The sequence below is a fragment of the Podarcis cretensis genome (genome assembly GCF_951804945.1).
Source record: "Podarcis cretensis genome assembly, chromosome: 17".
In the NCBI taxonomy this organism is placed as follows: Eukaryota; Metazoa; Chordata; class Lepidosauria; order Squamata; family Lacertidae; genus Podarcis; species Podarcis cretensis.
Window position 1 is genome coordinate 11,170,322 of NC_137187.1, and position 26,816 is coordinate 11,197,137.

Here is a 26,816-nt window from a genome sequence, read left to right on the forward strand (position 1 = left end):
GTGCAGTTAAATTCTTACCAGAAATTCCATAGAATTTCAAATTATTTAGTTGTAGTCATCTGCCAACTGGTAAAAATGTTGTATGTAAGGTTTATAAAATATTGTATGTAAGGTATGCCAATTTTAAATGGATGTTGTATTTTAGTTTGACCAAACACATTCTGTTTCATCCTATCAGTGTTCACAGCAGTATTCTCAATATGTTTCTCTTGTTCAGAAAATTGCAAATTGCTAAGAACTAACCCCTAGTATTTTGAGAACTGTTACATATCTGATAGAGCTATGGCTTCCCCAGTGTTACCTGAATAATGATTTTCTACTAGGAAAGGTTGAACTAAAGTGGCTTGAAATTATAATACTCTTTTGTAGGACAACTTGAAATTCGTATTAACCCGGAACAATGGGAAGACTATAAACCTGAAACTCAAACTGAAACTGAAAGCAGTAAAAAAAAAGAAGATAAACCACACGATTCCTGGGACAGTAGGCTGACCATGTTTCAGAAATTAATTGTGGTGAAGTGCTTTATGGAAGAAAAGGTAAGCCATGTCTATTAACAATACAAGGCACTATCTTAGAGGTGATGCTGCTATGTAGTCAATGTCCCATCAGAAATGCAGTTTGCAAGAGAGGGAAGAGCTCATCTGCCTCATTCTCAACAATAAGCAATCATATGGGAAATACAGCCTGTACCTGCCTCCCTCTAGGTGCATGGCTAATTGTGGCTGTGACTCTAGAATAGGACATAGAGACATAGGAAGCCGCATTATACAGAGTCAATCTATTGGTCCATCTAGCTCAGTATTATCAACATTCACTGGGCAATAGCTCGCCAGGGTTTCAGGCTGAATTATTTCCCAGCCCTAACTAGTGATGCCAAAAATCAAAGATGGGGAAATTTTGCACTCAAGGCATGCACCTTACCACTGAGCTATGGCAAGGTAAGGCAAGATTAGGTTTTGACTTACACCAGTCATAACTGTGCCACTGAATTCAGCATGCATATCTCAAAAGCTAGGATGATAATTATCCAACCTTTCTAACTATTAAGATAGGCAGACTGGGAGAGTCCCATGGTCACCATGAAATCCTGAGCATAGATGTTGCAGTTACCCAAGACCACGTTCCTAGTTTCCTCCAACACAACACTGGCAACAACCTCAGCCAGGGAGACCAGTGGGAAGCATATAATGGTCGCCATAGATCAGGGGTAGGTAAGGTTTACCTCTCCTGGGTCGGTTCACTCCAGCGGAGATCCCTCTGTGGGCCAGATTGCGCATGCATCTGAGCACGCGGGCCCACGCAATTTCCTGCACCATGGAAGCGAGTCCCCATGCTGCACTGCGCTGGTTTAGCTTAGCACAGTGTGTGGGGACTTGCCAAGCAGGTGACTTGGTTCGGGGGCCGGTTAAACGACCTCAGTGGGCCACTTGTGGCCCATGGGCCTTAGATTCTAACAGTTGGTTCTTTTCGGTGTTCCAGAGTTCGCTACATGCAGTACCTGAAAACAACTATTTCTGTACTTTAAAATACAAACACAGGCCTTTTCAGTTTAGCTAGGCCAGAGGTTTTCAACCTTTTTGAGTCCATGGCTCCCTTGACCAGCTACATTCTTTTTGTGGCTCCCCTTTGGGGAAATGCACTGTACTCCTCAAAAGCCCAGTTATGTTATCCCTTGCCTGCAGAGCCAGCAGCCCCTCACCCGTTTTCAAACATCCTCCCTTGTGCAGTGTTCCCTCAGCCCTCTCTCCTATCCTTGGGAGTCCTCTGGGCACCACCACCCCTGGCCTCTGAGCTCTCCCCACTGCCCCAGAGAGAGAGGTGCCTCCTCACACTGCCCCATAGGAGCCTGGGAAGAGGCACCATTCACCTGGGGAGCTTGTAGCCAGGGCTGCTGCAACAAACAGCTGTGCAAGCCTTTGGGAGGCAGAGACGTGAGAGGGCATCAGAGAAGAGAGGGAAGGAAAGAGGGATGGAGGCCAGTGTTGCCTGCGGCACCCCTGACCATCTTTTAAGTCACCCCAGGGTGCCTCTGAGCTAGGCCATAGACTCAAAACAAAGTGGAATCATCAAAACGATATGAAATTATTATTTTCTCTATCACTTGTATGTAACAGGAGCCCTGATACAACATAGTAATGTATTATGCAAAATACTCTTTTTAATGTGTTTGTGGGAGGAGATGGGGGGAGAAGGTTTTTTGGTTTGTAGGGAGTGGTTCCTCTTGTTTTATTTTGTATTTTGTGTTTTTATCTTGCATTTTTATGTTGTGAACTGCACTGAGATCTACAGACGAAGGGCGGTATACAAATGTAATAAATAAAATGAATGAATGAAGTAAATGAAATCAGTTCTTTTTTTCATCTCTGCATTTGTAAAACGACTGTTTTAACATTTATAGATTGTTTCTGCACTTACTGAATTTGTAATAGAGAACCTTGGGAAACAGTTCATAGAGAATCCCCCAGTTGATCTGGCAACTCTTTATCAAGATATGTCTCCTTCCACACCACTGGTGTTCATCTTAAGTACAGGCTCTGACCCCATGGGGGCTTTCCAGAGGTTTGCAAAAGAACGGGGATATTCAGAAAGGTATAGATTATATATTTTCATTATATGTACTATTTGATTTCCATATGATGAAACATTTGGGTATGATCTCTCTAAGTTTTATCAATGATTCTGTTCTAATAGATACAAAAATATACATTGTAAAGGATAAGGCAGTTTCTCAAGTAACCTGGTCCTGAGCTGTATAGGCTAGTACCAACACCTTAAACTCAGCCTGGTTGCAGTGTATCAGGCAATGTCAATCCTGAAAGCAGAGTGTTATATCCTGGTAGTAATTTGCCTCTACAAACAACCTAGCTACCACTTTCTGCATCAAAGGTAGCCCCACATAGACTGCATTACAGTAATCCAACTGTGGTAATAATAGTAATAGTAATATTTATTTATTTATTTATTTATTTATACATACATACATACATACATACATACATACATACATACCCCGCCCATCTGGCTGGGTTTCCCCAGCCACTCTGGGCAGCTTCCAACAGAATATTAAAATACAATAGTCTATTAAACATTAAAAGCTTCCCTAAACAGGGCTGCCTTCAGATGCCTTCTAAAAGTTTGGTAGTTATTTTTCTCTTTGACATCTGGTGGGAGGGCGTTCCACAGGGCGGGTGTCACTACCAAGAAGGCCCTGTGCCTGGTTCCCTGTAGCTTTGCTTCTCACAGTGAAGGAACCACCAGAAGGCCCTTGGCTCTGGACCTCAGTGTCCGGGCAGAACGATGGGGGTGGAGATGCTCCTTTAGGTATACTGAGCCGAGGCCGTTTAGGGCTTTAAAAGTCAGCACCAATACTTTGAATTGTGCTCAGAAGCGTACTGGTTTGGCTACATCAGTTGTTTTCCCCCACTCAGAAAGTTGGGGAGATGAGGGGATGTGTCACTATTACCAGGACAACCAGGCTGACACTGTCTTTTTACCTGCACTGTTGTGGTCTCATTGCCCCACAGAGCAACAGGGTGCAAATTTCCTTCCCTGAAGTGACTGAAGGGCATACATTGTGGTATTCTTTTGTCATACCTGGGAGCCACAAAAGTCTGTCCTCCCCTCTTGAATCAACAAGGTCTAATGGGATTTTAGAAATAACATGTACACTGCTTTAATCTTAGCCTTGGCCTTCCTCTTTAGGTATCAGAGTTCTCAGTTTTCACATGGTAATGACATGAGATTTGCCATAGATTTATGCTCTTTTTCTTCTTCTTTTTAAATATGCCAGCAATATTTGAACAGAGGTTTACTTGACAATGAAAAGTCACATCTCTAGCCCAAGGGATTTTTCACTGTAAAATTTTGTAGCTGTTCCTATCAGTGGAGGAGGCACTTTGCATAGAAATGTCTTACTAATAATCATTTACAAAAATTACTGGTAACTTAAACTTTCAACCAGGAAGGAATGTATTTACCAAAACTGATTTTGAAAAGAGGTACAACTAAAATGCTGGGGGGGGCGGGTAGCAATATACTTGCATTTGACTTCAATCCATATATGAATGCTCATGATATTTGAATGTAGAGCTCTTTTTATTTGGAGGCCTAAGTAATAGATACAGCACTAGACATAAAATGTCTGAACTATTTCGCAGTGCAGTCCGAACACATTTGCTTAGAAGTAAGCATTTTTGAGTTGTCTACCCACGCAACTCAAAAAGTGTGCATAGGTTATCTAAATAATATATGCAAACTACATGTAATTTGAATACCAACAAAATATATTCTGTCTTTCAGAGTGCAGTCCATTTCATTAGGGCAAGGTCAAGGACCTATTGCAGAAAGAATGATTAAGGATGCATTGAAATCGGGAAATTGGGTGTTTCTGCAGAACTGTCACCTTGCCGTTTCATGGATGTTAGCTATGGAAGAGCTTATAAAAACTTTTACAGAGCCAAGTATGTTTTTTCTTTTCCCTTTCTGTTTCAGGCATGCTATATACCTCAAAGAGATGAAGCCATTTTAGGATTTTAACAAAAAAAGGGGGGGTTGTAGGTTTTTTAAATAGCTTATAGAACAAGTGTCCTCATTTTGGGTTTTGTGGTACTCATTCACTTTTAATCATCATCTTTTTCATTTTAAAAACTGTTCTCATGCATTATCTTTATTATGCTTACAACAATTCTTTTAAGTGGGCCACCATTTGTTATCCCCACATTGTAAATTAATTAGATCCCGCTTAACATAACCTCTTGAAATGAAATGGAATCGGTGAGAAAACAGACTGTTAGATAGTGCCCATAACATTTAAAACACTGTTTTTAATTTGGGGAACAGTTTAGGGCTTCACTTTATTCTGAAACATAATTTGCCTTAAACAGTGGTGTGACTAAAATGTTTTGTTTTTCAGATGTCTCTATCCATGAAAGCTTCAGACTCTATTTGAGTTCCATGCCATGTGCTATCTTCCCTGTCACTGTCCTTCAGAATTCTGTCAAGGTAGTATGTTTTGAAGAAAAAAATTAGTAAAATGGGAAATGCAAATCTAGAATAAACAGCACCCAGAACATTGTGGAGTTGTACTCATTGAGGCGGCAGCTAGTTGTCTCCAAAGTTGGGAAATAAGGAACATAGTAAAGGTAAAGGGACCCCTGACCTCTGGGGTTGCGGCACTCATCTCGCTTTATTGGCCAAGGGAGCTTCCCGGTCATGTGGCCAGCATGACAAAGCCGCTTCTGGCAAACCAGAGCAGCACACGGAAATGCCATTTACCTTCCCGCTGGAGCAGTACCTATTTATCTACTTGCATTTTGACGTGCTTTCGAACTGCTAGGTTGGCAGGAACAGGGACCAAGCAACGGGAGCTCACCCCATCGCGGGGATTCGAACCGCCGACCTTTTGATCGGCAAGTCCTAGGCTCTGTGGTTTAACCCACAGCATGAGACCTAAAATAACTGCTATAATCTCCATGTGTGTAGTCAGATCAGCTTTAGGCATCTGCTTCCTTGACACCTAGTTATTTGCTTGTTTGTTAAAAAAGTAACATAAGGGGGGGGGACACAAAAGTACGGAAAAACAGACCCTGTACAGGTTAAATTGTGATAGAGGAGGAGACAAGAGAGGAAAGAGATGAAGAAAGAGGCAAAGATGGCAGGGAAGGAATTTGCACAATTGAGTTATGCAAACTTATGCTTCATTTTGGTTAATGGTGAGGACTAAAGGGAGAATGGCGTTTGAGGTACAGGCAGTAAGCGGCAGTAGGTATATTGGGATAGGAGGACACTTTCCCATGCAGTTTTGTCTTTGTCATCTCTTCCTTGCTCTTGGAATTATATCCCCAGCTTGCTTTCTTACATTTATATGCCACCTTTCGTCTGAGGAGCTCAAGGCTCTAGGTACACGGTTCTAGTCCTTTCCATTTCTAGCCTCAAAAAACCCTGTGAGGTACATTAGGCTGAGAAGCAGTGTGCATTTGAAGTTGAACCCCATATGTTACTGCTTTTTAAAGCATTCTGAATTTGTTGGGGAGACAATCAATCAATCTTTATTGCGGTCAAAGACCAGACAGGTTGGGGAGACCTGCGTCCCTTGAGAAAAGTTCCATTCAATTACTTCTTTTTCTTCTGCATTACTTTAGTTTTATATCCATATGATTTTGCAGAAAATTTGTCTTGCAATGAACTGTACTACCTCTACTGATTTTAATAACGCTACCTGTGGCTACAATTGGTTTCTACTCTTTAAAGCAGTTTTCCAGTAACCCAATATCTAGGAGCTTAAAAATATGATTTCCAAATAAAACCCATAGGAGTTGTTTTGTAGTATCAATTCTTACTTACTTGCATTATTCTACTTGCATATATATTGGTTGCTCCCCCCCCCCTTGCATAAGATGATTTCTATTTTCTTTGCTCTAAATTTCCTTATTGTCATAACATAGAGTTCCATTTCCATATATTTCCTGGGGTAAGCAATCAGTGCATTAATGTGGTTAAAAGCTGTGGGCCGCCTTCTGAATATAAAATACAGTTTGCATGCAGATAGCTGCTAATTCATAAATTAAACGTGACAACACAGTGAGGAACTAGAAGGCAAACCTATGTAGCTCAGTCCTATATCTGTGCAAGTAAATATTTGTAACTATTTCTTCATGGCAGGATTACAAACTGTAATGTTATCCTAGGATTGCAAGAATATTTGCTGTGGGCCAGTTTATCAGTGCAGATGTTTAGCAGTCAGTCTAGTAACTATATAACAATACATTTATTTATATCTGTATGTATTCAGGTAACAAATGAACCCCCGAAAGGTCTGCGAGCAAACATCAGACGAGCATTCACAGAAATGACATCTTCGTTTTTTGAAGAAAATATCCTGGGGAAAACCTGGAGAAAAATAATTTTTGGCATTTGTTTCTTCCATGCTATCATTCAGGTACCTCTTATTATTTTAAGAATATGAAAAAGGGCAGCAGCAACAGCTTCAGTAGATGTTACGCTGTTCAGAAAACATATCCCCTCTCTCTTTCTCCCTCTCCACAAATTTGTGTTCTGCCTTTCTTCCACATTGCTGTGAGTAGCAGCGCAGATGGGGGCTATCTCATTTTTATCACAATCTTAAGGTCTAGGCATGAGTTTCTTATATGAATATTTTAATTAGTTATTTTTAATTATTGGAAATTTAAAGGAGCAAATATTATCAAATGTTTCTGAGGGCAGAAAATACAATTCCTGTTTGCTGCGTTTACAGCAGTAGATGAGCATCTTTATTGCTTTAATTTAATCCAAAGGCATATTGCTATCGAGGAGAGGGAAATGTGCTGTCCAATTACTCTGTACCCCACATGTAAGAAGGGAGAATCAGGAGAGCCCCCCGCAAGATTCTCATTTGTCTCTCCTAGAGTTTTTTCTGCATCCTTTGCTTCACATTTTGTAAGTCACAGAGCTAAGGACAGAGATAGATGGGGTTATCTGGGGCTACATCCAAGTTTCCTGTACTGAAATAAAACAACCTGTAAACTTTGCATTTTTGCTGAAGTGTGCAATAAAATATTGCAGAAATGTACAGATTTTAGACCAGAACAGTCTGGAAAAGTTAGAAGTTCCATTTCTAATGCATTTGTAATAGTCTCACTTATGAAAAGGCTCCTTTTGAATTCTAAAGCAGTTGAATCAGAAGTGGATATCAGTGAAACACAATTATGCCTCAGTTTATCTTGATTATGTCCAAAGAACTTTGCTTTGGAAAAATGGACATTTCTAATTTTGAAACATGGATGCCTCCCCTTAGTAGTAGCGTTGAGATACTATACATACTTGAGAATTGGTGTAGGTCTCAGTAAATGCAATAGAACTTACTTCTGAGTAGACATTCATTTAATGGAGCTTTGAATTAATGTACTGTACAGTGTTTTTGCTTAGTAAAATCCTGTAGAAGAGTCAATGTTTACTGAGAAGCTAGTGTTTACATCTAACTTTTATACCAGGTTTCCCACAGCTTCCTCTGCTTTGTGATGATTCCCGAGCAATTCAGAAACAACAGCTTCCTCAGAAGTCACAGAGCCAAGGAGGAACAACCCTAACCAAGACTTTCCACACACCCACTCAACTCTGTAAAAACTGGTTGATTTCCTGACCTATGGACATTACTAGTTAGTCCTCCCAGATTTCCAAAACACTGGCTATACACTGCTGTTATCTAAAAGCCCTGCCCTTCAGCTTGATCTCCAGATCAACAAGGATCCTTAATGGCGCATATCTCAGATGCAAACTAGGTGCAGTAAAAAATTAAAATAAAATCCCGAGTAAGGAATAATTATATTCATTACATTTTCCAAAACCATATTAGCCCTTCTCCTAGTTAATTTCCTAGAGCATGTGTGTGCTATCTGACAGAATGATTACAGTTTAACAGGATCAATGAATGAATGAAATAATCCATGGAAAATAATCCTAGGAAACTAGCCAAACTAAACAGAAGGAGGCAAATAATTGTTACACTAAAAAGACACCGTGCTCTGGTTTCTCTTCAGAATGTACACATCTTTTGCCTTTTACGATAAAAAAAATCCACAGAAACCGCATCGTGAAGTTCAGAGGACACTGATCAAACCTAATTTAATCTCTTTGTTGTCTTTTAATCTTCAAGGAGAGGAAAAAATTTGGACCTCTTGGTTGGAACATTTGTTATGAATTTAATGACAGTGACAGAGAATGCGCCTTATTGAACCTCAATCTTTATTGTCAAGAGGGGAAGGTGCCCTGGGATGCCCTCATATATATAACAGGTATAGTATTTTGCCAGTTTAATAACAGCTGTGATATTATTGCTTATCCATGCACACATTATTCCACAGTAAATGGGTGGATGGTGGTTAACAGGTTGAGATTGAATCCCAACAAAACACAAGTGCTGTTTCTGATCTTGCATGTGGAACCCATTTTTCCTGACAGCCACATATGTCTGCTTTATGTATCTTGCTATCCACATCTGATCAGCATGCATACCTTCCTTAACCTCAAGGCGTTTGAGTTGACACTCTTTTTAAGAATAAACAATGTTAAGAAGAAGTTGAGAATTTGTGAAGAGTCAGGCACGGTGGAATATGTATTAAGTTTAGAATGTATGTTTAAAACATACAGAATCCTGTTTATAGTAGTTTAGGCAATGCATATTTCCTTTTAGGATAGTGATTTTATTTCACTAAAGTTAAAACTGCATTTTGCATACGTTACAGTGTTTTACTTACCATACTATTTGGTTTCTACAAATGCTGTTTAAAATGGGGTTGAATTATGTCTGTGATAAAGCACTCACATTTAAAGCGAGCTTTAAATGTCATGCTTGTTTATTCATTTTTGTTTGGTTTTACATTTTTTGCCAGTAGTTACCCGTGTCACAGGATAAATCGTCTCACTTGTAATAAACAGCAAATGTTCTATTTGTCTGTGCTGTGTTCTACCAAGCAGAAGAGTAGAATTACTGCAGATTCTTTGAGCTGAATGCAAGTGCTTTCAGGGTTGCTTGCTAAGTGAAGGCTATTCAGTGGGCACAAATTGCAACTGAAAGTACTCTGTCAGTATGAGTTGTGAAGATTTGTACATTCACCCATGTCTGTCAAACACTTAGTTACAGCTAATTTGTTTTATTTCAGTGGCGGTCTCACCGAGATTCCTTCTCAGCTGTGTAGGACCAACTATTTTTACTAAGTTGTTTATTATATTTATATCTTACTGCATGGCTCATTGGACCCTAGACCAGTGATTCCCAGTTGGTGATCCACAGACCCTGAGGGTCCACATAACCCACTCAGGGGGTCTGTGGCACCATTCACATAACAAAAACTATCATAGAGATATCAAAATTTTCAAAAGTAGGGGATTCATGGCTTGGTTTTTGAAAAGCATGTGGTCCGCAGTACTTAGCTAATTGAGAACCACTACCCCAGACCATTTCCCAGTAGTGATGTATGGAAGTGAGAGCTGGACCATAAAGAAGGCTGGTCGCAGAAGAATTGATGCTTTTGAATTATGGTGCTGGAGGAGACTCTTGAGAGTCCCATGGACTGCAAGAAGATCAAACCTATCCATTCTGAAGGAAATTAGCCTTGAGTGCTCATTGGAAGGACAGATCGTGAAGCTGAGGCTCCAATACTTTGGCCACCTCATGAGAAGAGAAGACTCCCTGGAAAAGACCCTGATGTTGGGAAGGATTGAGGGCACAAGGAGAAGGGGATGACAGAGGACAAGATGGTTGGACAGTGTTCTCGAAGCTACCAGCATGAGTTTGACCAAACTGCGGGAGGCAATGGAAGACAGGAGTGCCTGGCGTGCTCTGGTCCATGGGGTCACGAAGAGTCGGACACGAGTAAATGACTAAACAACAACAAACCCCAGACCAAAGTGACTTGCAACAAGAATGGCAGCAGCCATGATGTTAGCAACAATGAAACCAGTCTAAACGCAAAGTTGAAAATGTCTACAGTTAGAATTGGACTTGGAGATTAAAACCCACCTCCAGACCATTTTAAAAATAGTAAACAGCAGCAGATAAAATACTCTTAATTCAGTTATGCATAAACAATCAGCCCCCTCATCTGGATACCTACGGAATCAAGGACATTTTTACCATTCACTATTTCTGAATTAAGAACATGTTGACTAGTTTTGAGGAAGTGAGGATAGGTGGCCTGGAGAGCTTCCTGCAGGAGAGAAGGACCTATGGTTCTACTGGGCTAGTCCTGAGTTTGTTTACTCAGTAAGGCTATTTGAATTCCATAGCTCCAAAACAGTCACAGAAAACATCATACTTGGTCTGCACTGAAGAAAACCTGAATTGCATGAGCTTCTCTGTCTCTTCCATTTCATCAGCTGTTGAAATTTTGCTCCCCACAACAGCTCTAAATGTGACTTTGAGATTCTACTGTCATCACATTCAATTCCAGCCAATACAATTTTTGTTTCTTTTCTCACTATATTATGCAGGGACTGTGAAATCCCTGCTATAACCACAAAGGTCTCATTTTACTGCATTACTATCCTCTGTACATAAAAATTAGTTCCTTTAATCCAGCTTCTTAATATCTGGAAACAAAGGTATGACATACTCAAAATGTCAGGAGACATTATCTTATTTGAACAGAGCTGGTCAGTAAAACATTATCCTTGGGAGCTATTAATTATTCTTGCCTGGATTGAATTAAATAATGCATATCATCTGTTCCTAAAGGCATGAAATGCTTGCTTATCTCTTCAAAATAAGTATATTAGATACCAGTTCAAACAAACTCAGAAGATATCAAAGCTCGTTTCACAGTAGCTTTCTCAAGGTAGAAAGAATTTTATCCAGAAAGCAAAATTTCACAATAGCAGTCCTCCATCAGTAGCCATTTTCAAACCCTTCAGGTTTAACCTGTATTCCTTCCAGCAGGCAGATATCCTAACAATTTTACAGTAGATTTATTCTGCCAACTGAAAACTACATTTTTTTCAGACTGATCTTTCTGCCATTTGAGTTATTTTTAAGGAAGTTCTCCAAAAAAATCAGCACTTCTGACATGGGTTACCATACACCCAGGTTTTCCTGGACATTTTCACGATTTCCAGAAATTCTGCCCAGATGCTATTAGCGCTGGACAAATCCTGGATATGTCCGGGATGTATGGCAGCCCTATTCAGTAATCCAAATGTATTAAATAACTGGACATTATTGTAATATAAATATAGTTCTGAATAGAAGCTAGTTTGGTTCATATGTAGAATGAAAATTTTAAAAATCTGGCTTGTATCCAGTGTTAGTCCTGCTCAGAGATGACCTGTTTAAATTATTGGGCATAACTAACTTTCTTGCATTCATTTCAGTGGGCCTACTCTAATTTATTTAGGCCTTCTTTTCTTTCCTGTTACAAGGAAAAGAAGACTCAATGAATTCTGGTTTGAGAACATCACATTTTATCAACTAACCATTCAGCAATGTGAAAATATATACCCCGAGAAAATGAATTATGTACAAAAAGTGAAAGATGTCATCATAATCTGTAAAACTGATGTTTTGCAGGCGAAATTACATATGGAGGACGAGTTACAGATGCTTGGGATCAGAGATGTCTTCGCACAGTCCTAAGGAGGTTTTTTGCTCCTGAAACGTTAGAAGAAGACTATAAATATTCAGAATCAGGTAAATATATTTTCAAGCTGTGGAGGTCTCACGTTAATGGAAGATTCTGTTAAAACAACAAAGAGTTCTGCGGCACCTTAGGTTTACACATTTATTATACATTTTTAGTTGTGAGTCCTTAGTCGCTTTCAGCACAGAACTGTGCAGCTATATATAGAAAACCTGCTGAATGCTAGACATACTTATATGCTTAATAATAATAACATATTTATTTTAATTTATATCCCGCCCATCTGGCTGGGTTTCACCAGCCACTCTGGGCGGCTTCCATCTTCCACCAGCAATACAACACAAAATCTATTGCCTACAGCTAAGTCCACTTGTGTACAGGCTCATCGGATAGAGACTTGCCTTTCCCAAACTCACTGTTTTGGCACTTCAAGCCATATAGCCATTCTCCTTACCGTCTGCCAATTTACTGTGGTGGACAGTGAAACCACTGGACTGGGTAATTCCCTCATCATGTGACAGAGACAGAAGCCAATAATTGTGGGAGGCAGGCTCAATCTCCTCAGTTTTTTCCCTCCTGCCTGACAGAACAGTTTGTAGGAATACGTATATTTTGATTGGTATTTATTGGTTTTGCCAAATTGGCAGAGCAATATTGGCATTCACAAAGTAATTACGTCCCTTGCAGTAATGACTAGCACACTGTTGTTTCCAGTGAAGATTTCCCAAGTGATCATTCCACAAACACGTGTATAAGATCCAGGTTGAATGGCTGGCTCCTTCGGAGCATAAGAGAAGAAGCCTTACTGCACTGGGCTCCCCATTTGGCCTCTTTCCACCAATGTGACGTTGCGTGCATGTATGATGTCACACACGTGCGACTCATGGCAGCTGCCCAATCTTAGATGCAAGATGGTGCCTCTGCCTCACAACAACCCTGTCAGATAGGTTAGGCTGAGAATGAGAGACTAGCTCAAGGTCAACCAGCGAGCTTCACGGCTGAGTGGGGATTTGAACCCTTGTCTCCCAGGTCCTAAGCCCACATTGTAGCCACTCAACCACGCTAGTGGTTCAAGGACACATTCCAGCCAGGCAAAAGCACTCAAGAGGGATACAGGAGGCAGTGTTGACTGGGAGAGTCCTGAGCGCCACATAGAGAAATCTGGGGGGCTGTATTTATCCCCCTGGATTGAGGTTCTCCACTCCCGATCTAGCAGTAAGCAACACCTGTTTTCTTAGAATCAGATGTCTGAAGAAAACTATCATATACAACTAAGACCACTCTTCCTGCTGAGTGGGTAAAGTGCTTAGGAATACAAACATATCCTCCACCATGTTATGGGGGGCCCCTTTGCAACCAGCAACAATGTCTGGGTAACCACTGTTGTTTTCTTCAGTTGGGATGTTCCACAACCGATTGCCAAATCTTTACAAAATCTGTGTTACTGACTATCAAACTTTGGGATTGTTGAAAATAATAATAATAATAATAATAATAATAATAATAATAATAATACTACAGTGGTACCTTGGGTTAAGTACTTAATTTGTTCCAGAGGTCCGTTCTTAACCAGAAACTGTTCTTAACCTGAAGCGCCACTTTAGCTAATGGGGCCTCCTGCTGCTGCCGCGCTGCCAGAGCACAATTTCTGTTCTCATCCTGAAGCAAAGTTATTAACCTGAAGCACTATTTCTGGGCTAGCGGAGTCTGTAACCTGAAGCGTATGTAACCCGAGGTACCACTGTAATAATAAAATTTGAGTCTTGCAACTCAAATTGGGTCTATTAGATCCCCAATGTTTAAGCAACGAGGACTAAATTCACTTCTGGGGTCCTTCCAGGATTAGGAGCCCTGAAGCTTGAGCTTCATTAGTTTCATATTAGATCTGCCCCTGGCTGGGATGTCATGTAAGACCCTGGAAAAGACAGCAACACCTTGCTCTGCTTAGACATGATTGCCTTGTTAAGGGGATGCAATTACTGAAACTTTTTAAAACACACACACACACACACACACACACACACACACGGATGAATGTAAATCCATACAGATTCAATTTAACACTTATAGGAAACCAGTTAGGAAAGGGCAGTTTTATTTCACTGTAATATGTAAATTGCACATATCTGTTCTGGGAATCACAACATAAACATTTCACTTCACTGTGCTATTTTTACACAGTTAACTTTTCCGATTAGAGCAGCATGTTAAAGTTATTAACAGAAATGCCCCAGTTGAGGGATTTAGGAGGCCCGCAGGCTTTATAGATTCTAAAGAGATTACTGCATATTTTATAAGCTTTACACGAACTCCTTAAAGTCTTTATAAGATCGTCTGAGTTTAAAGTTTAACACAAGGGAAAAGCGTCAAGAACTATTGGAAGGTCTGAAGTCCTCATGAGTCTTTGAATCACACCGGATGCATTACATCCTTGTAGATGGTTAAATATAAGTAGCACCTGGATATTTATAATTTGTGTGCCCTGTTTGCATTGGTCACACTGAACAGATCCACAGATCCATCCTCCTAGAAGGTGGTGCCTTCAAAATGTGTTTGAAAACTACCTTCATGGTGCTGTTTGTTTATTAGTATTGGATGGTATCCAACTGTTGCCACCTGCTTACACAACTGGCTTCCATTCATGCCAGTGGAACTTGCCCTTCCTCTCTTCCCCCATGCAGCCCCTTGGAGATCCCTCAGATTTCTTCCACAAACCTAGGAGACCCTGTGGAGCACATGCAGGACTGCTGAGACCTGCAGGGAGGGGAGAGAGGAAGTCCTGCAATGGAGGAAGTTCATAGCAGCAGCAGCCCAAAACACCAGCTTATTTCCTAAGAGCAGCAACAATAAGCCCACCACTATCCTTTCTCTGCAGCCTATGTTGCCCTGCAGGGCACAACCCACCTTAATGGTTCCTTTTATGCTGCCCAATTGCATCACTCCAGCCCTAACCCCATATCTTCTCCCATAGCCTAAATTCTGGTCCCTCTTATAACCCAGGGGATGTCGCCTCCTTTGATGTGCTGAAGCTCATTGCCTCAAAGGGGATTGGCTTTTCACATCTATTCAACACTCAGCCCTTTTGATACTTTGAACTTCAAATGGTCTATCCCCCCGGCCAGTTCACCTAACAAGAAAATTAGTCCTTTCAATTAACACTTGTTGATTGGCTAGGATTACTGTAATAATACACAGCTTCAGAAATCTACCTAATTTAGTTAGTGTTTACCCATGCTAAATACTGGTGCTTAGACTACAGACTGTGCTTCCTTTGGCACATACATTATTTTTTTTAACGCAAGCTTGATTAAACACCTCAAACCTTAAATTCTGCCACTACTTTGATCTAAATTTTTTGGCTGTCTTGTACCCCCATATTCATAAAACTATGATTTTGAATTAGTTTTGTATGTGCGTAACCTTTTTCTGCCGTGTTTGCCTTTCGATACAATAGGTATATATTTTGCCCCAGTGGCTGACAGTCTGCAAGATTTTAAAGACTACATTGAAAACCTTCCTTTGATTGATGACCCAGAAATATTTGGAATGCATGAAAACGCCAATTTAGCTTTCCAGGTTTGTGAATATATTTAAGATATGTGCTCCAAGGTAATTAAGATAAATGAGTTATACTCCTTAACATTAAAGGAGAGTTTGGTTTAATGGTTGCAGTTGGTTGAAGAGAAATAACAAGCAGTGATTGCTAAGCAGTCCACACATGGCTGCTTCTTCTCCACAAGTAGTAGCTTTTGTTTTGCTTTAAAACCCATGTTATGATTTATTCAAAACCTGCCTTTCATTAACATCAATAGTATCTGTAACAATTTATGATCTAATGGGCTTTAAAACTCTAATGAGAGGAAGAACAGCTTTAAAGTTACAACGACAACCAGTTCATTCAGATTTAATACATTTATGCTATGCAGTTTCCTTAAACAATTCTGAAGCTTTTTTTAAAAAAAAAATATTTACTGAAGGTCATCTTAATGTGCGTGTGTAGTTAGCATTCTCAGTGGATATTAGATTTCTTTAAGCCAAGTGGGGGATTATTAATATTCAGTTAAAATTGCACAGAAACCCCCAATTGACATCCAAACTGCAGTTCTGTGCCTGATGGGGCACATTTGGACATTTGTGCAGTGCTTCATAAACCATGATTCCTGAATTCTGTGTGCATCATGGCTGCGTGATATTCCTTCACACACATCCTTCTTCTGATTGCACATCATAGTTGGTGAAGAGATCTGTGCGTCTATTAACATCTGACCTGGGGAACTGTGACTTAATGCTGTCTAACAAGTTTGCTTGTTTTAAACAAACTTATCATATTTTTCAGTGTATAAGACGAAATTGGGGGTCTTCTTATACACAGATGGTGAATGAACAGGCGTATAAAAAAACACTACTTACGGCTGCCATTAAGAAGCGCCAGAGCAAAAAAAAACTAAAACAAAACAAAACCTCAACCATGCCAGTTCTGGTGCTTTGAATATTTAATAAAATATCAAAGTTGTTCTGTTTGATGTTTAAAATAATGATTTCTTAATCTGGGGTTCAAAAAATAGGGGTCATCTTATACATGGTGGCGTCTTATACTTGGAAAAATACAGTGTATCTATAATGTTAACCACAGTTTGTTGGTTCAGACAAACTGACAAACCATGGTTAAGCAAAACTGAAATGGGAAAGGTCTTCTCTTCCTAGCCAAGCAAGATGGGAGAAAGGGTACATGCACCTGAGGTATGGTGTGGCTCATCTTAGCTCATTCCCACCATGCTAAACTATGGTTTAGTGCAACTTGCAAATGTAGCCAGTTATGGCTTTTCATTGGAAAAGATGTTAGTAACAAAACTCCTAGAGGTGTAATTTGATTGTTGATGCTGGTTCAGATTACGATTTGACGAACTCATCACCTGTACCATTTCACTTGAATTCTCACTTTGCTATCTGATCCAGTTTTTTATTGAAAGTACAGTGGTACCTCGGGTTAAGTACTTAATTCGTTCTGGAGGTCCGTACTTAACCTGAAACTGTTCTTAACCTGAAGCACCACTTTAGCTAATGGGGCCTCCTGCTGCTGCTGCACCACCGGAGCACGATTTCTGTTCTCATCCTGAAGCAAAGTTCTTAACCTGAGGTACTATTTCTGGGTTAGCGGAGTTTGTAACCTGAAGCGTATGTAACCTGAGGTACCACTGTAATGCTGTTTTTACGTTCTTTATTACTAGTTCAGATCTGGCTGAAAACTCAACAAGCTTGTCATTGCCTCAGGGTTACTGTCTGTCTGGTCAAGTGAGGATGAGAAGGTGATGGGCACACACACCACTTACTGTTCTTTGTCATTTTTTTCTTGTCAGGTATCTAGCATATAAATAACTGATATTGTCAAGCAAAGGGGTGGTTCTGCAAATGGCAGGCGAAAACAGTTATGATCACCCGCTATAAAAAGTGATAATATGGGATGACCTAGGCACATGCTGGCATTAGATGCATCAAATTGAATAGGGCCATCAGGGAAGTTTGCAAAGAGCATTGCATTTGCAAATGCAGTTCTCTGTGTGGCGTTCTTTGTTTAGCTGTATAAACTGCTGCATACAATGCACTGAAAAGCACAGCTGGAGGTCACCTGCCCCCCCTCCAAGCCAAAGCAGAGAGGACACATTGTTTTATAATAAGAATAATAATAATAATTTATTATTTATACCCCGCCCATCTGGCTGGGCCTCCCCAGCCACTCTGGGCGGCTTCCATAGAAACAAAAAATACAGTAAAATATCACATGTTAAAAACTTCCCTGAACAGGGCTGCCTTAGTTGTGTGACTCTGTCATGACACGACATATCCTCCGTATGTTTCTTTTCAATCAAGGCAAATGGAAATGCTGTTGCGCTGTGCTGTGTCTCTGGGGGAGAACACTTTGCATGGGTCAAATAAAGGGTGATTAAAGAAAATGTACTCCAATCAATACCACCACCTCCCACCTCAGATTTGAGCTTTCAGTTGATACATTGTGAATTCATTGCCGTCAGTTATCCTGCCATTCTAAGCAGAAGGACTGAGTGCCACTGAAGGTGGAGGCTGCACTGGAGGCAGGATTCCCCACCCCACCCTTAGTGATACTGCTTGAATTGTAGCAAATTGCAGGAGGAGCGGCTTAAGGCAATGAGAATTTAGTAGGGTGTTTTGGAAAAATAAACAGGAGCTGAATTTATACATAAAAATGATTGTGGGTGAAGGGAAATCCCGCCCAGAAGTGTAAATTGAGTTCATTTTGAGGGTTAACTGCTGGGAAAAGGATGGTGATGGCCAAGGAAGTAAAATGAATTTTATAGGGATGCTGACAGGGCGGGGTGGGCTCTGTATTTCCACACCCACCAGCCAAATACACCACTTAGTTCTAGAATGGAACATATTTCAGGGTACTGTGTGTTCATGATTCCCTGACTGATCCACCATACCCAAAAAAACTCAGTTCGCTTTTTTCAAGCCATGCTTTGCAGGGTGTGCTTATGATTTCTCCACATACTTTGCCCAGAAAAAAACAACGAATTTTAAAATGTGGTTTTGGATGGATTAAGAATGAAATATAATAAGCATAATCAGGATGATAGAAAAATAAATCTTTACCATAATTTTATTTATTTATCATCCATTCCTCACCCTAAGGTCTCAGGGCAGGGACGTGGATGGCGCTGTGGGTTAAACCACAGAGCCTAGGACTTGCCAATCAGAAGGTTGGCAGTTCGAATCCCTGCGACAGGGTGAGCTCCCGTTGTTCAGTCCCAGCTCCTGCCAACCTAGCAGTTTGAAAGTACAAAGTGCAAGTAGATAAATAGGTACCGCTCCAGCAAGAAGGTAAACGGCGTTTCTGTGCGCTGCTCTGGTTCACCAGAAGTGGCTTAGTCATGCTGGCCACATGACCTGGAAGCTGTACGCCGGCTCCCTCGGCCAGTAAAGCGAGATGAGCGCCACAACCCCAGAGTCGGTCACAACTGGAGCTAATAGTCAGGGGTCCCTTTGCCCTTTACCTTTAATGTTATTGCAGAAAGATATGTGTCAGACTCACATTTTAACAATTACAAAATAAAAGTCAAGCCTACTTTTGGTTATATTAATAAATATAATAGAATCACATTAGGACAATGGCTACACTTTCTGTGAGTGTTTGTTTAAGGGGGCAAAACAGTGAGAGAAAGGTCAGCAGTTAAAACAATGAATGTTAATAGTGGTTAATAGCCAACACAGTCACCTCAACAGTGACTCAATGAGACAGAAGTTACATTGAATAAACATTTCAGCAGTACCTATTTTAAATATTGCCATAACAAATTATAACTTGCATATGAAGTTCAAATCATCCCCCCCCCAAGAAGCAGATATGAAAAACAATATTCTTTTTAAATCAGGACTGGGTTTTTAAAAATGTATTTATTACATTTTGCTTATGGTGTATCGTTCATTATAAACTAGACTAATGAAGCAGTGTTAAAGATTCAGTGCTATAAGAAGTGGGAGATGGTATTACCCCCCTCCAAGAAGAACCCATCCATAAAACTCACAGTCTAGAGAAAGGATTTTATATCTTCTGCTAGCAAGATAATTATAAAAAATCATTAAATGTTAACTTTTCTCTGTTATTATTATAGCTACATTTGATAACGCATTCTACAAAGTTTAGTGGACTAAGTTACTAAGCAATTGCCTGCTTTTTCAAACTAAGTATTAAAAGTTATTGTTAACTTTATAGATATTGAAGGATTTAAATTCTTGTATTGAATCAATAATGGAAATGGGTGTCAAGATTCAAGAATGTACGATAGATGCACTTTTACAAGTGGCAAACTTTGAAGGGAACAAAATGTAAAACTTCTACTTTATGATGAGTTTCATATGCAACCATCTGTGGCCATGTTTTATCTTTTGAGCATGAAGAAGGAATTAAATGGGTTGACAGATTTATAAACGTAAATATTTCTTATGGAAATCAAATAATTTATTTTGAACATGGACACCCTAAAAATTGAGGTGCAAATTAGAATGTATCACTTCTTTATTACAGCGCAAAGAGACAAATACCCTAATCACGACAATACTTGATGTACAGCCACGATCAACTGCCCAAGGAACAGGAAAAAGCAATGACGAGATTGTTGAGGAGCTCGCTACCTCAATCCTGGCTAAAATTCCTGGTATGGAAAGCACTAACTTTCTTTTCTAATATGACTGCTGATGTAGTTTCCTCCACTTAATTCCCTGATTTAGGAAACAGCCGATCGCTGGAATTATGCCATTGATCTTTAAGAGGTAGATCATGCTACAAGAGGTGTTAATTCTCATAGCTGAAAACCTATGCCTTCTCTCTTTGTCACTAAGTTGCTCTCCCTGACTACTGCCGTAACTCTCTTACTTACTTCCCACATACATTAATACAGGTCAGGCCCCAACCTGAGATGGATTGTAGCAGGGGAGGCATAGTTTAGGATCTTTAAGAGAATAAGAAATATTTGGTGGCTAAGAGAGAATCAGCAAGTAGGGAGAGAGGGATTTATATGGAAAAATGCCAACATGCTGATCTGTGGTCACAGGGATGGACAGACTCATTGAGAATTGGTCCATCCAAGTTCTACATGTCTTTCCCCTACAATTCCCTCTGGGAGCAACAGAATGCCACCACGTCCCATTGCTCCCAGAGGTACCCACTCATGATCAACTTTAGAAGCAGGTGAGTCTGCTGTTGAATCCAAATTTTTGCCAGTTCTTCATCCAGCAGGTTTATCTCCCATAGAGTAAGCCTAGGTTTCCAACTTTTGTCTCATACACATACATATATGAAAGTTTCTCAGCCAAGAGATGCCTAGAAGATTTGCAGATGTTTCTACAACAACTGAAAAAAACTTCTTTAAGAATTTGTGAAGCGAAATATGAGCATGATGTTAGCAAGGGAAGATTTGCCTCCATAATAGGCCAAGCTGGTTGGATCCATTCCCTCACCTCAGAGGTCACAGGTGAAGGCTGAAGGTTAACCGTAATCAAGACCAGGGATGAGGCAGGAAATACCACCTGAGTAACCATAGCACCATAGGAACACCATGTTATTTCTGTTCCTGACACCACACTTGAATGTGTGCTCTTTTATTCTATATAAAAAAAAAAACTTTTTGTAAGCCACTTTGAGAACTTCTGAGGGTTAGAAAACAGAATATAGGCATTAAAAGTTGCATACACTAGCCAATAGATGCCCATGCCACAGCTGGCGCTGTTCCCAGCAATTTGACTTTACCCCCTACTGCACTTTTCCATTGCCGAGAGAGAGATGGATGCCAGCAACTATCTGCATGCTGATACCTTACAAAGTTATGTGCAGGGTTGTTGTTGTTTTCAGAACAACATGCTTCCACTTCCAATGAAAACTTACATGTGTTTTTCTGTTCAGAAAGAGATCAGCAATATGAGGGGCAGAATCTGCCTGAAGCCTTGTTCTGTACCCTCTTGATAGGGGCGGAGGAAGTGGGGTGCGGTGGGGGTGGTGCGCCCCGGGTGTCACCACTGAGGGGGGTGACAAAATGAGCCTGAAGTGCGCCCGAGCCATGTGGCTCTCCTGGGAGTGATGCAGTGGCTTGGGCACCTGCAGGCTCTGAGCTGCCCCAAACGGTCCACCCGCCGCCTCCCCCTCAGCTGTAGGGCAGCTGAGTAGAAGGAGGCAGGCAGACTCCCCGAAGGCCCCACAGAGCGTCCTGCCCTGGCTTGCTCCGCCCCTGGGTTCAGGGCACGCGCACCGTCCCAGGCACCCGCTTGGCTTGCTCCGCAGTTGCCTCATGACCTTCTCATTTGCTTTTCAGAAAATATTTGTAGGAAATCACTTCAAATGTCCTGGCTGCCCTCTAATAATTGATAAATATCTGATAAACACATAATAATAATAATAATAATAATAATAATAATAAATTTTATTTATATCCCGCCCTCCCCAGCCGAAGCCGGGCTCAGGGCGGCTAACAACACTAAAACAGTACAACATTATAAAACATTATAAAAATTAATTAAAATCAAAATTGATGGCAACCATAAACTAAAGTTTTGTAAAGATTGCCAAAGGAGGGAGTCAGGCTGCGCCCTGACCAAAGGCCAGGTGGAACAGCTCTGTCTTGCAGGCCCTGCGGAAAGATGTCAAGTCCTGCAGGGCCCTTGTCTCTTGTGACAGAGCGTTCCACCAGGTTGGAGCCGCAGCCGAAAAAGCCCAGGCTCTAGTTGAGGCCAGCCTAACCTCTCTGTGGCCTGGGACCTTCAAGGTGTTTTTATTTGAAGATCGTAAGTTCCTCTGTGGGGCATACCAGGAGAGGCGGTCCCATAGGTACGAGGGCCCTAGGTCGTATAGGGCTTTGAAGGTTAAAACCAGCACCTTAAACCTGATCCTGTACTCCACCGGGAGCCAGTGCAGCTGGTATAGCACCGGATGAATGTGATCTCTAAGCGAAGACCCCGTAAGGAGTCTCGCTGCGGCATTCTGCACCCGCTGGAGTTTCTGGGTCAGTCTCAAGGGCAGCTCCACGTAGAGCGAGTTACAATAATCCAGTCTGGAGGTGACCGTCGCGTGGATCACAGTGGCTAGGTCAGGGCGAGAGAGGTAAGGAGCCAACTGCTTAGCTTGGCGGAGATGAAAAAATGCCGCCTTTGTTATAGCTGCAATCTGCGCCTCCATGGAGAGGGAGGTATCGAAGATTACACCCAAACTCTTCACGAACGGTGCTGGCACTAATTGCACCCCCGCAAGAGATGGGAGTTGCCCCCTCAGTCCCATGTCGTCCCGTCCCAGCCAGAGGACCTCTGTCTTCGAAGGATTTAACTTCAACCGGCTCCCACATAACCATCCAGCCACAGCCTCCAAGCATCTGATCAGTGTGTCTGGGGCCGAGTCTGGGTGGCCGTCCATCAACAGATAGAGTTGGGTGTCATCAGCATACTGATGGCAGCCCAGCCCAAAACTCCGGACAAGCTGGGCGAGGGGGCGCATAAAGATGTTAAAAAGCATCGGGGAGAGTATTGCACCCTGGGGCACACCACACACCAAGGAGTGGCGGGATGACAATTCCCTCCCAAGCGCCACCCTCTGTCCCCGACCAGAGAGAAACGAGCGCAGCCATTGAAGGACTGTGCCCTGGATCCCCACGTCGGCAAGGCGGTGGTCCAGGAGTTCGTGATCGACCATGTCGAAGGCTGCTGACAGGTCTAGAAGAATCAGCAGCCCCGACCCGCCTCGAGCCAGCTGTCTGCGGAGATCATCTGTTAGGGCGACCAGAGCCGTCTCGGTCCCATGACCAGCGCGGAAGCCGGACTGGAATGGATCCAGAGCCGATGTTTCATCCAGAAACCTACCAAGCTGTTCAGCAACCGCTCTCTCAATCACCTTACCCAGGAATGGAAGATTTGAAACCGGGCGGTAATTGGATAGATCTAAGGGATCTAATGATGTTTTCTTTAAGAGCGGGCGCACCACTGCCTCCTTCAGTTCCCCTGGGAATGTCCCGGTGCCAAGGGACAGATTGATGATATCCCCCGGGGGGCCCGCACCTCGTCTGGACACGCTCTAATCAGCCAGGACGGGCACGGGTCGAGAGGACAGGTGGTGGGCTTTCCAGCTCGGAGGAGTCTGTCCACATCGGCTGGGGATATCCAGTCAAAGTGGTCCAATACTGAACCCGAAGACAGTCGAGGGGCCTCCAGTTCCTTTATTGTATCCAAATTGGCAGGGAGGTCATGGCGGAGCAACAAGACCTTCTCCGCAAAAAAGCTCGCAAATGCCTCACAGCTATGTGTCAAATTGTTATTTAAATTTGGCTGTCCTTCGAGGGACGTTAAAGACCGAATTATACTAAATAATTGCGCCGGGCGAGAGCTAGCGGATGCAGTGGAGGCCGAGAAGTAGGACTTCTTAGCGGCCTTCACTGCCATCTCGTAGGTTTTCATAAAAACCCTATAAGAAGCTCCGTCACGGGCACCCCGCCATACTCGCTCTAGCCGTCTGAGGTCCCGCTTCATTTTCCGGAGCTCCTCGGTAAACCAGGGAGCCCGGTTTCTGCGGGGTCGCAGAGGGCGCTTAGGTGCGATCTCATTGATGGCTGCCAGGAGCTGGGTATTCCAGGCCTCAACAAGCTCAGTCAATGAGTCGCCAGGGGGAGAAAGGTCCCGCAAGGCTTGACGGAATCTATCAGGGTCCATCAGCCTCTGCGGGCGAGCCCAAATTGGCTCGCCACCCAAGCAGGGTGGGGGTGGAACGTCAATCCTGGCTTTCAGAGCATAGTGATCAGACCATGGCACCTTCATCGAAGGAAACATGATCACATCTATACCGACGCCAAAGATCAAATCCAGCGTGTGGCCTGCTTGATGTGTGGGGCCCGAAACAAACTGGGAGAGCCCTAGTGTCGCCATGGAAGACACCAGGTCCAGAGCCTGTGAGGAGGGAGTGGCATCAGCATGGATGTTGAAGTCCCCCAATACCAATAGGTTAGGGAACTCCAAGGCCCAGCCGGCCACCGCCTCCAGCAGGCCTGACAGGGTGGCTGCTGGTGCGCTAGGTGGCCGGTACACCAGCCAGACAGCCAAGCTCACCTCGGAGCCCCACACTAGGCCAACACATTCAATGCCGGGGATCGATGGCGATGGTAGAGCCCTGAAAGAGCAATCTTCCCGGATTAATAACGCCACCCCTCCCCCCCGGCCCACAGTCCGCGACTGGTGGAGGACGGAAAAACCCGGGGGCGCCATCTCTCGTAAGGTAACAGTATCCCCTTCGCGCACCCAGGTCTCAGTCACACATGCCAGGTCAACCCCCTGCGAGGTGAAGAAATCTCGCAGGGTGGCGGTTTTGTTGCCTATAGACCTGGCATTGCACAACACCAGTGACGGAGGTGAGTAATCCTTGCTCACCCTACCCTTGTCTCTCGGGATGGGGCGCAGATTGGAAGGGGTACGAGCATATCCGTATCTCGATCCCCTTCGCCTATGACACCTGCCCCCACCGCCATACCTCCCTCGCCCCTCCACAGTAGGAATCCCAAGCCTCATACTCTCCTCCATTTACAGAATATAAAAGCAAACAAACAAAAAACAATTACACCAAAACAAACCAATCCCCACCCCACTCAACAACCACCCCACCCCAACCCAAAATAAACCAAAACAAAATAAAAATACATGGATAAAAACCACCTATTATGGTGGTACAACAAAGCAAAAAATAAAAACAGTTTAGAACATATAAAAACACTTCAAACAACCGCTGCAGCAGTGGTGAGTGTGGGCCCCGCCCCCTGGCCTGGTGGAGAGTGGGCTTGCAGGGGGAAACGCACGGCAAAGCGACAGCAGCAATGTTCCGAGGCCTCCTTGGAGCCTTATATGCTGAGGTGGAGTCTGGGGCCCGTCCCCAAGCCCAAGATGGAGAATGGGCTTGCAGGGGGAGCGGTCCTCCCCAAGACTCACCGGCAAAGCGGCAGCAGCAGTGTCCCGGGCCTCCTTGGAGCCTCTTATGCTGAGGTGGAGTATGGGGCCCGTCCCCAAGCCCAAGATGGAGAATGGGCTTGCAGGGGGAGCGGTCCTCCCCAAGACTCACCGGCAAAGCGGCAGCAGCAGTGTCCCGGGCCTCCTTGGAGCCTTTTATGCTGAGGTGGAGTATGGGGCCCGTCCCCAAGCCCAAGATGGAGAATGGGCTTGCAGGGGGAGCGGTCCTCCCCAAGACTCACCGGCAAAGCGGCAGCAGCAGTGTCCCGGGCCTCCTTGGAGTCTTCTATGCTGAGGTTGAGTATGGGGCCCGTCCCCAAGCCCAAGATGGAGAATGGGCTAGCAGGGGGAAGAGCCCTCCCCACAAACGCACGGCAAAGCGGCAGTAAGATCCTGCACTATGCCAAAACAACAACAAACTTACCTTGAAATGGCTTGGCTTGGTTGGCTATGTTGCCCAGCACTGACTATGAAAACAGCTTTTCAGCAACAACAACAGACAGCTTTAACATAATTATTTTATTATTCACCGATTTAAAGCTCTTATTTTAATTGGAGCTTCCCCTGAGAAGCAGCATGCAGTGCAGGTAGCATTCTTGTGGACAATTTATATTCATCTTTTTTGAAGCAGGTCATGTGGTGAAGAATGCTATATCTCTCTTGTTTAGTTGAGACAAGCTGTTGTTTTAAATAAATACCCGCACAATATCTACCTAATTAATCAAGCAATTACTCAAAGCAAAAGAGTTAATTAAGGAAGGAAAATGTTTAATTGGATGCCAGCCCTACTAAGTAATCTGTCAACCATTCTGACAGCTATAACTGTCTTGAGCTGGTGCAGACCAGAAATGAAGAATGCTGTTTTCCACAAACCTGGAGAGCCCTGCAGTACAATCCTGTGTGTGTTTTCTTAGATGTAGTACAGTGAGATGTATTCTCTGTTGGAATGAAAGAAAATAAATAAATATAAAAGAAGAATTCTGTGGATGCCAAGTACACTTTGGTGAGAGAACCGCAGCAGAGATTTAAAATCACAAAATATGCAGCAAAGTAAAGCTTGGAAATATAGGCCATTAGACCTTTAAAAGATACCCGTCTAAGTTTCTTCCAAAATTCCCCTCTTCCTCAGCATAGAAAAAGACCACACATTTGGGAAGTTTAAATGTCAGATTCATGTGATTTCTCCAT

At 42.7% G+C, this 26,816-nt stretch overlaps 2 protein-coding genes across 3 annotated transcripts in view; one reads left to right on the top strand and one right to left on the bottom strand.

Annotated features, from left to right (window-relative positions):
* DNAH6 (dynein axonemal heavy chain 6) overlaps nucleotides 1-26,816 on the top strand; it is a 131,369-nt gene that overhangs the window by 93,008 nt on the left and 11,545 nt on the right. For both annotated transcript variants that reach the window (XM_079959035.1, XM_079959036.1), the window contains 9 exons: nucleotides 370-539; nucleotides 2,402-2,592; nucleotides 4,303-4,463; nucleotides 4,916-5,004; nucleotides 6,794-6,940; nucleotides 8,654-8,792; nucleotides 12,062-12,181; nucleotides 15,586-15,707; nucleotides 20,191-20,320. In XM_079959035.1, coding sequence (XP_079815161.1) covers nucleotides 370-539; nucleotides 2,402-2,592; nucleotides 4,303-4,463; nucleotides 4,916-5,004; nucleotides 6,794-6,940; nucleotides 8,654-8,792; nucleotides 12,062-12,181; nucleotides 15,586-15,707; nucleotides 20,191-20,320 — 1,269 coding nt within the window. The remainder of the gene's footprint in view (nucleotides 1-369; nucleotides 540-2,401; nucleotides 2,593-4,302; nucleotides 4,464-4,915; nucleotides 5,005-6,793; nucleotides 6,941-8,653; nucleotides 8,793-12,061; nucleotides 12,182-15,585; nucleotides 15,708-20,190; nucleotides 20,321-26,816) is intronic.
* The window catches only part of CHRNB3 (cholinergic receptor nicotinic beta 3 subunit), a 319,642-nt gene that overhangs the window by 71,496 nt on the left and 221,330 nt on the right, over nucleotides 1-26,816 (bottom strand). The gene's annotated exons all lie outside the window — the stretch shown is intronic.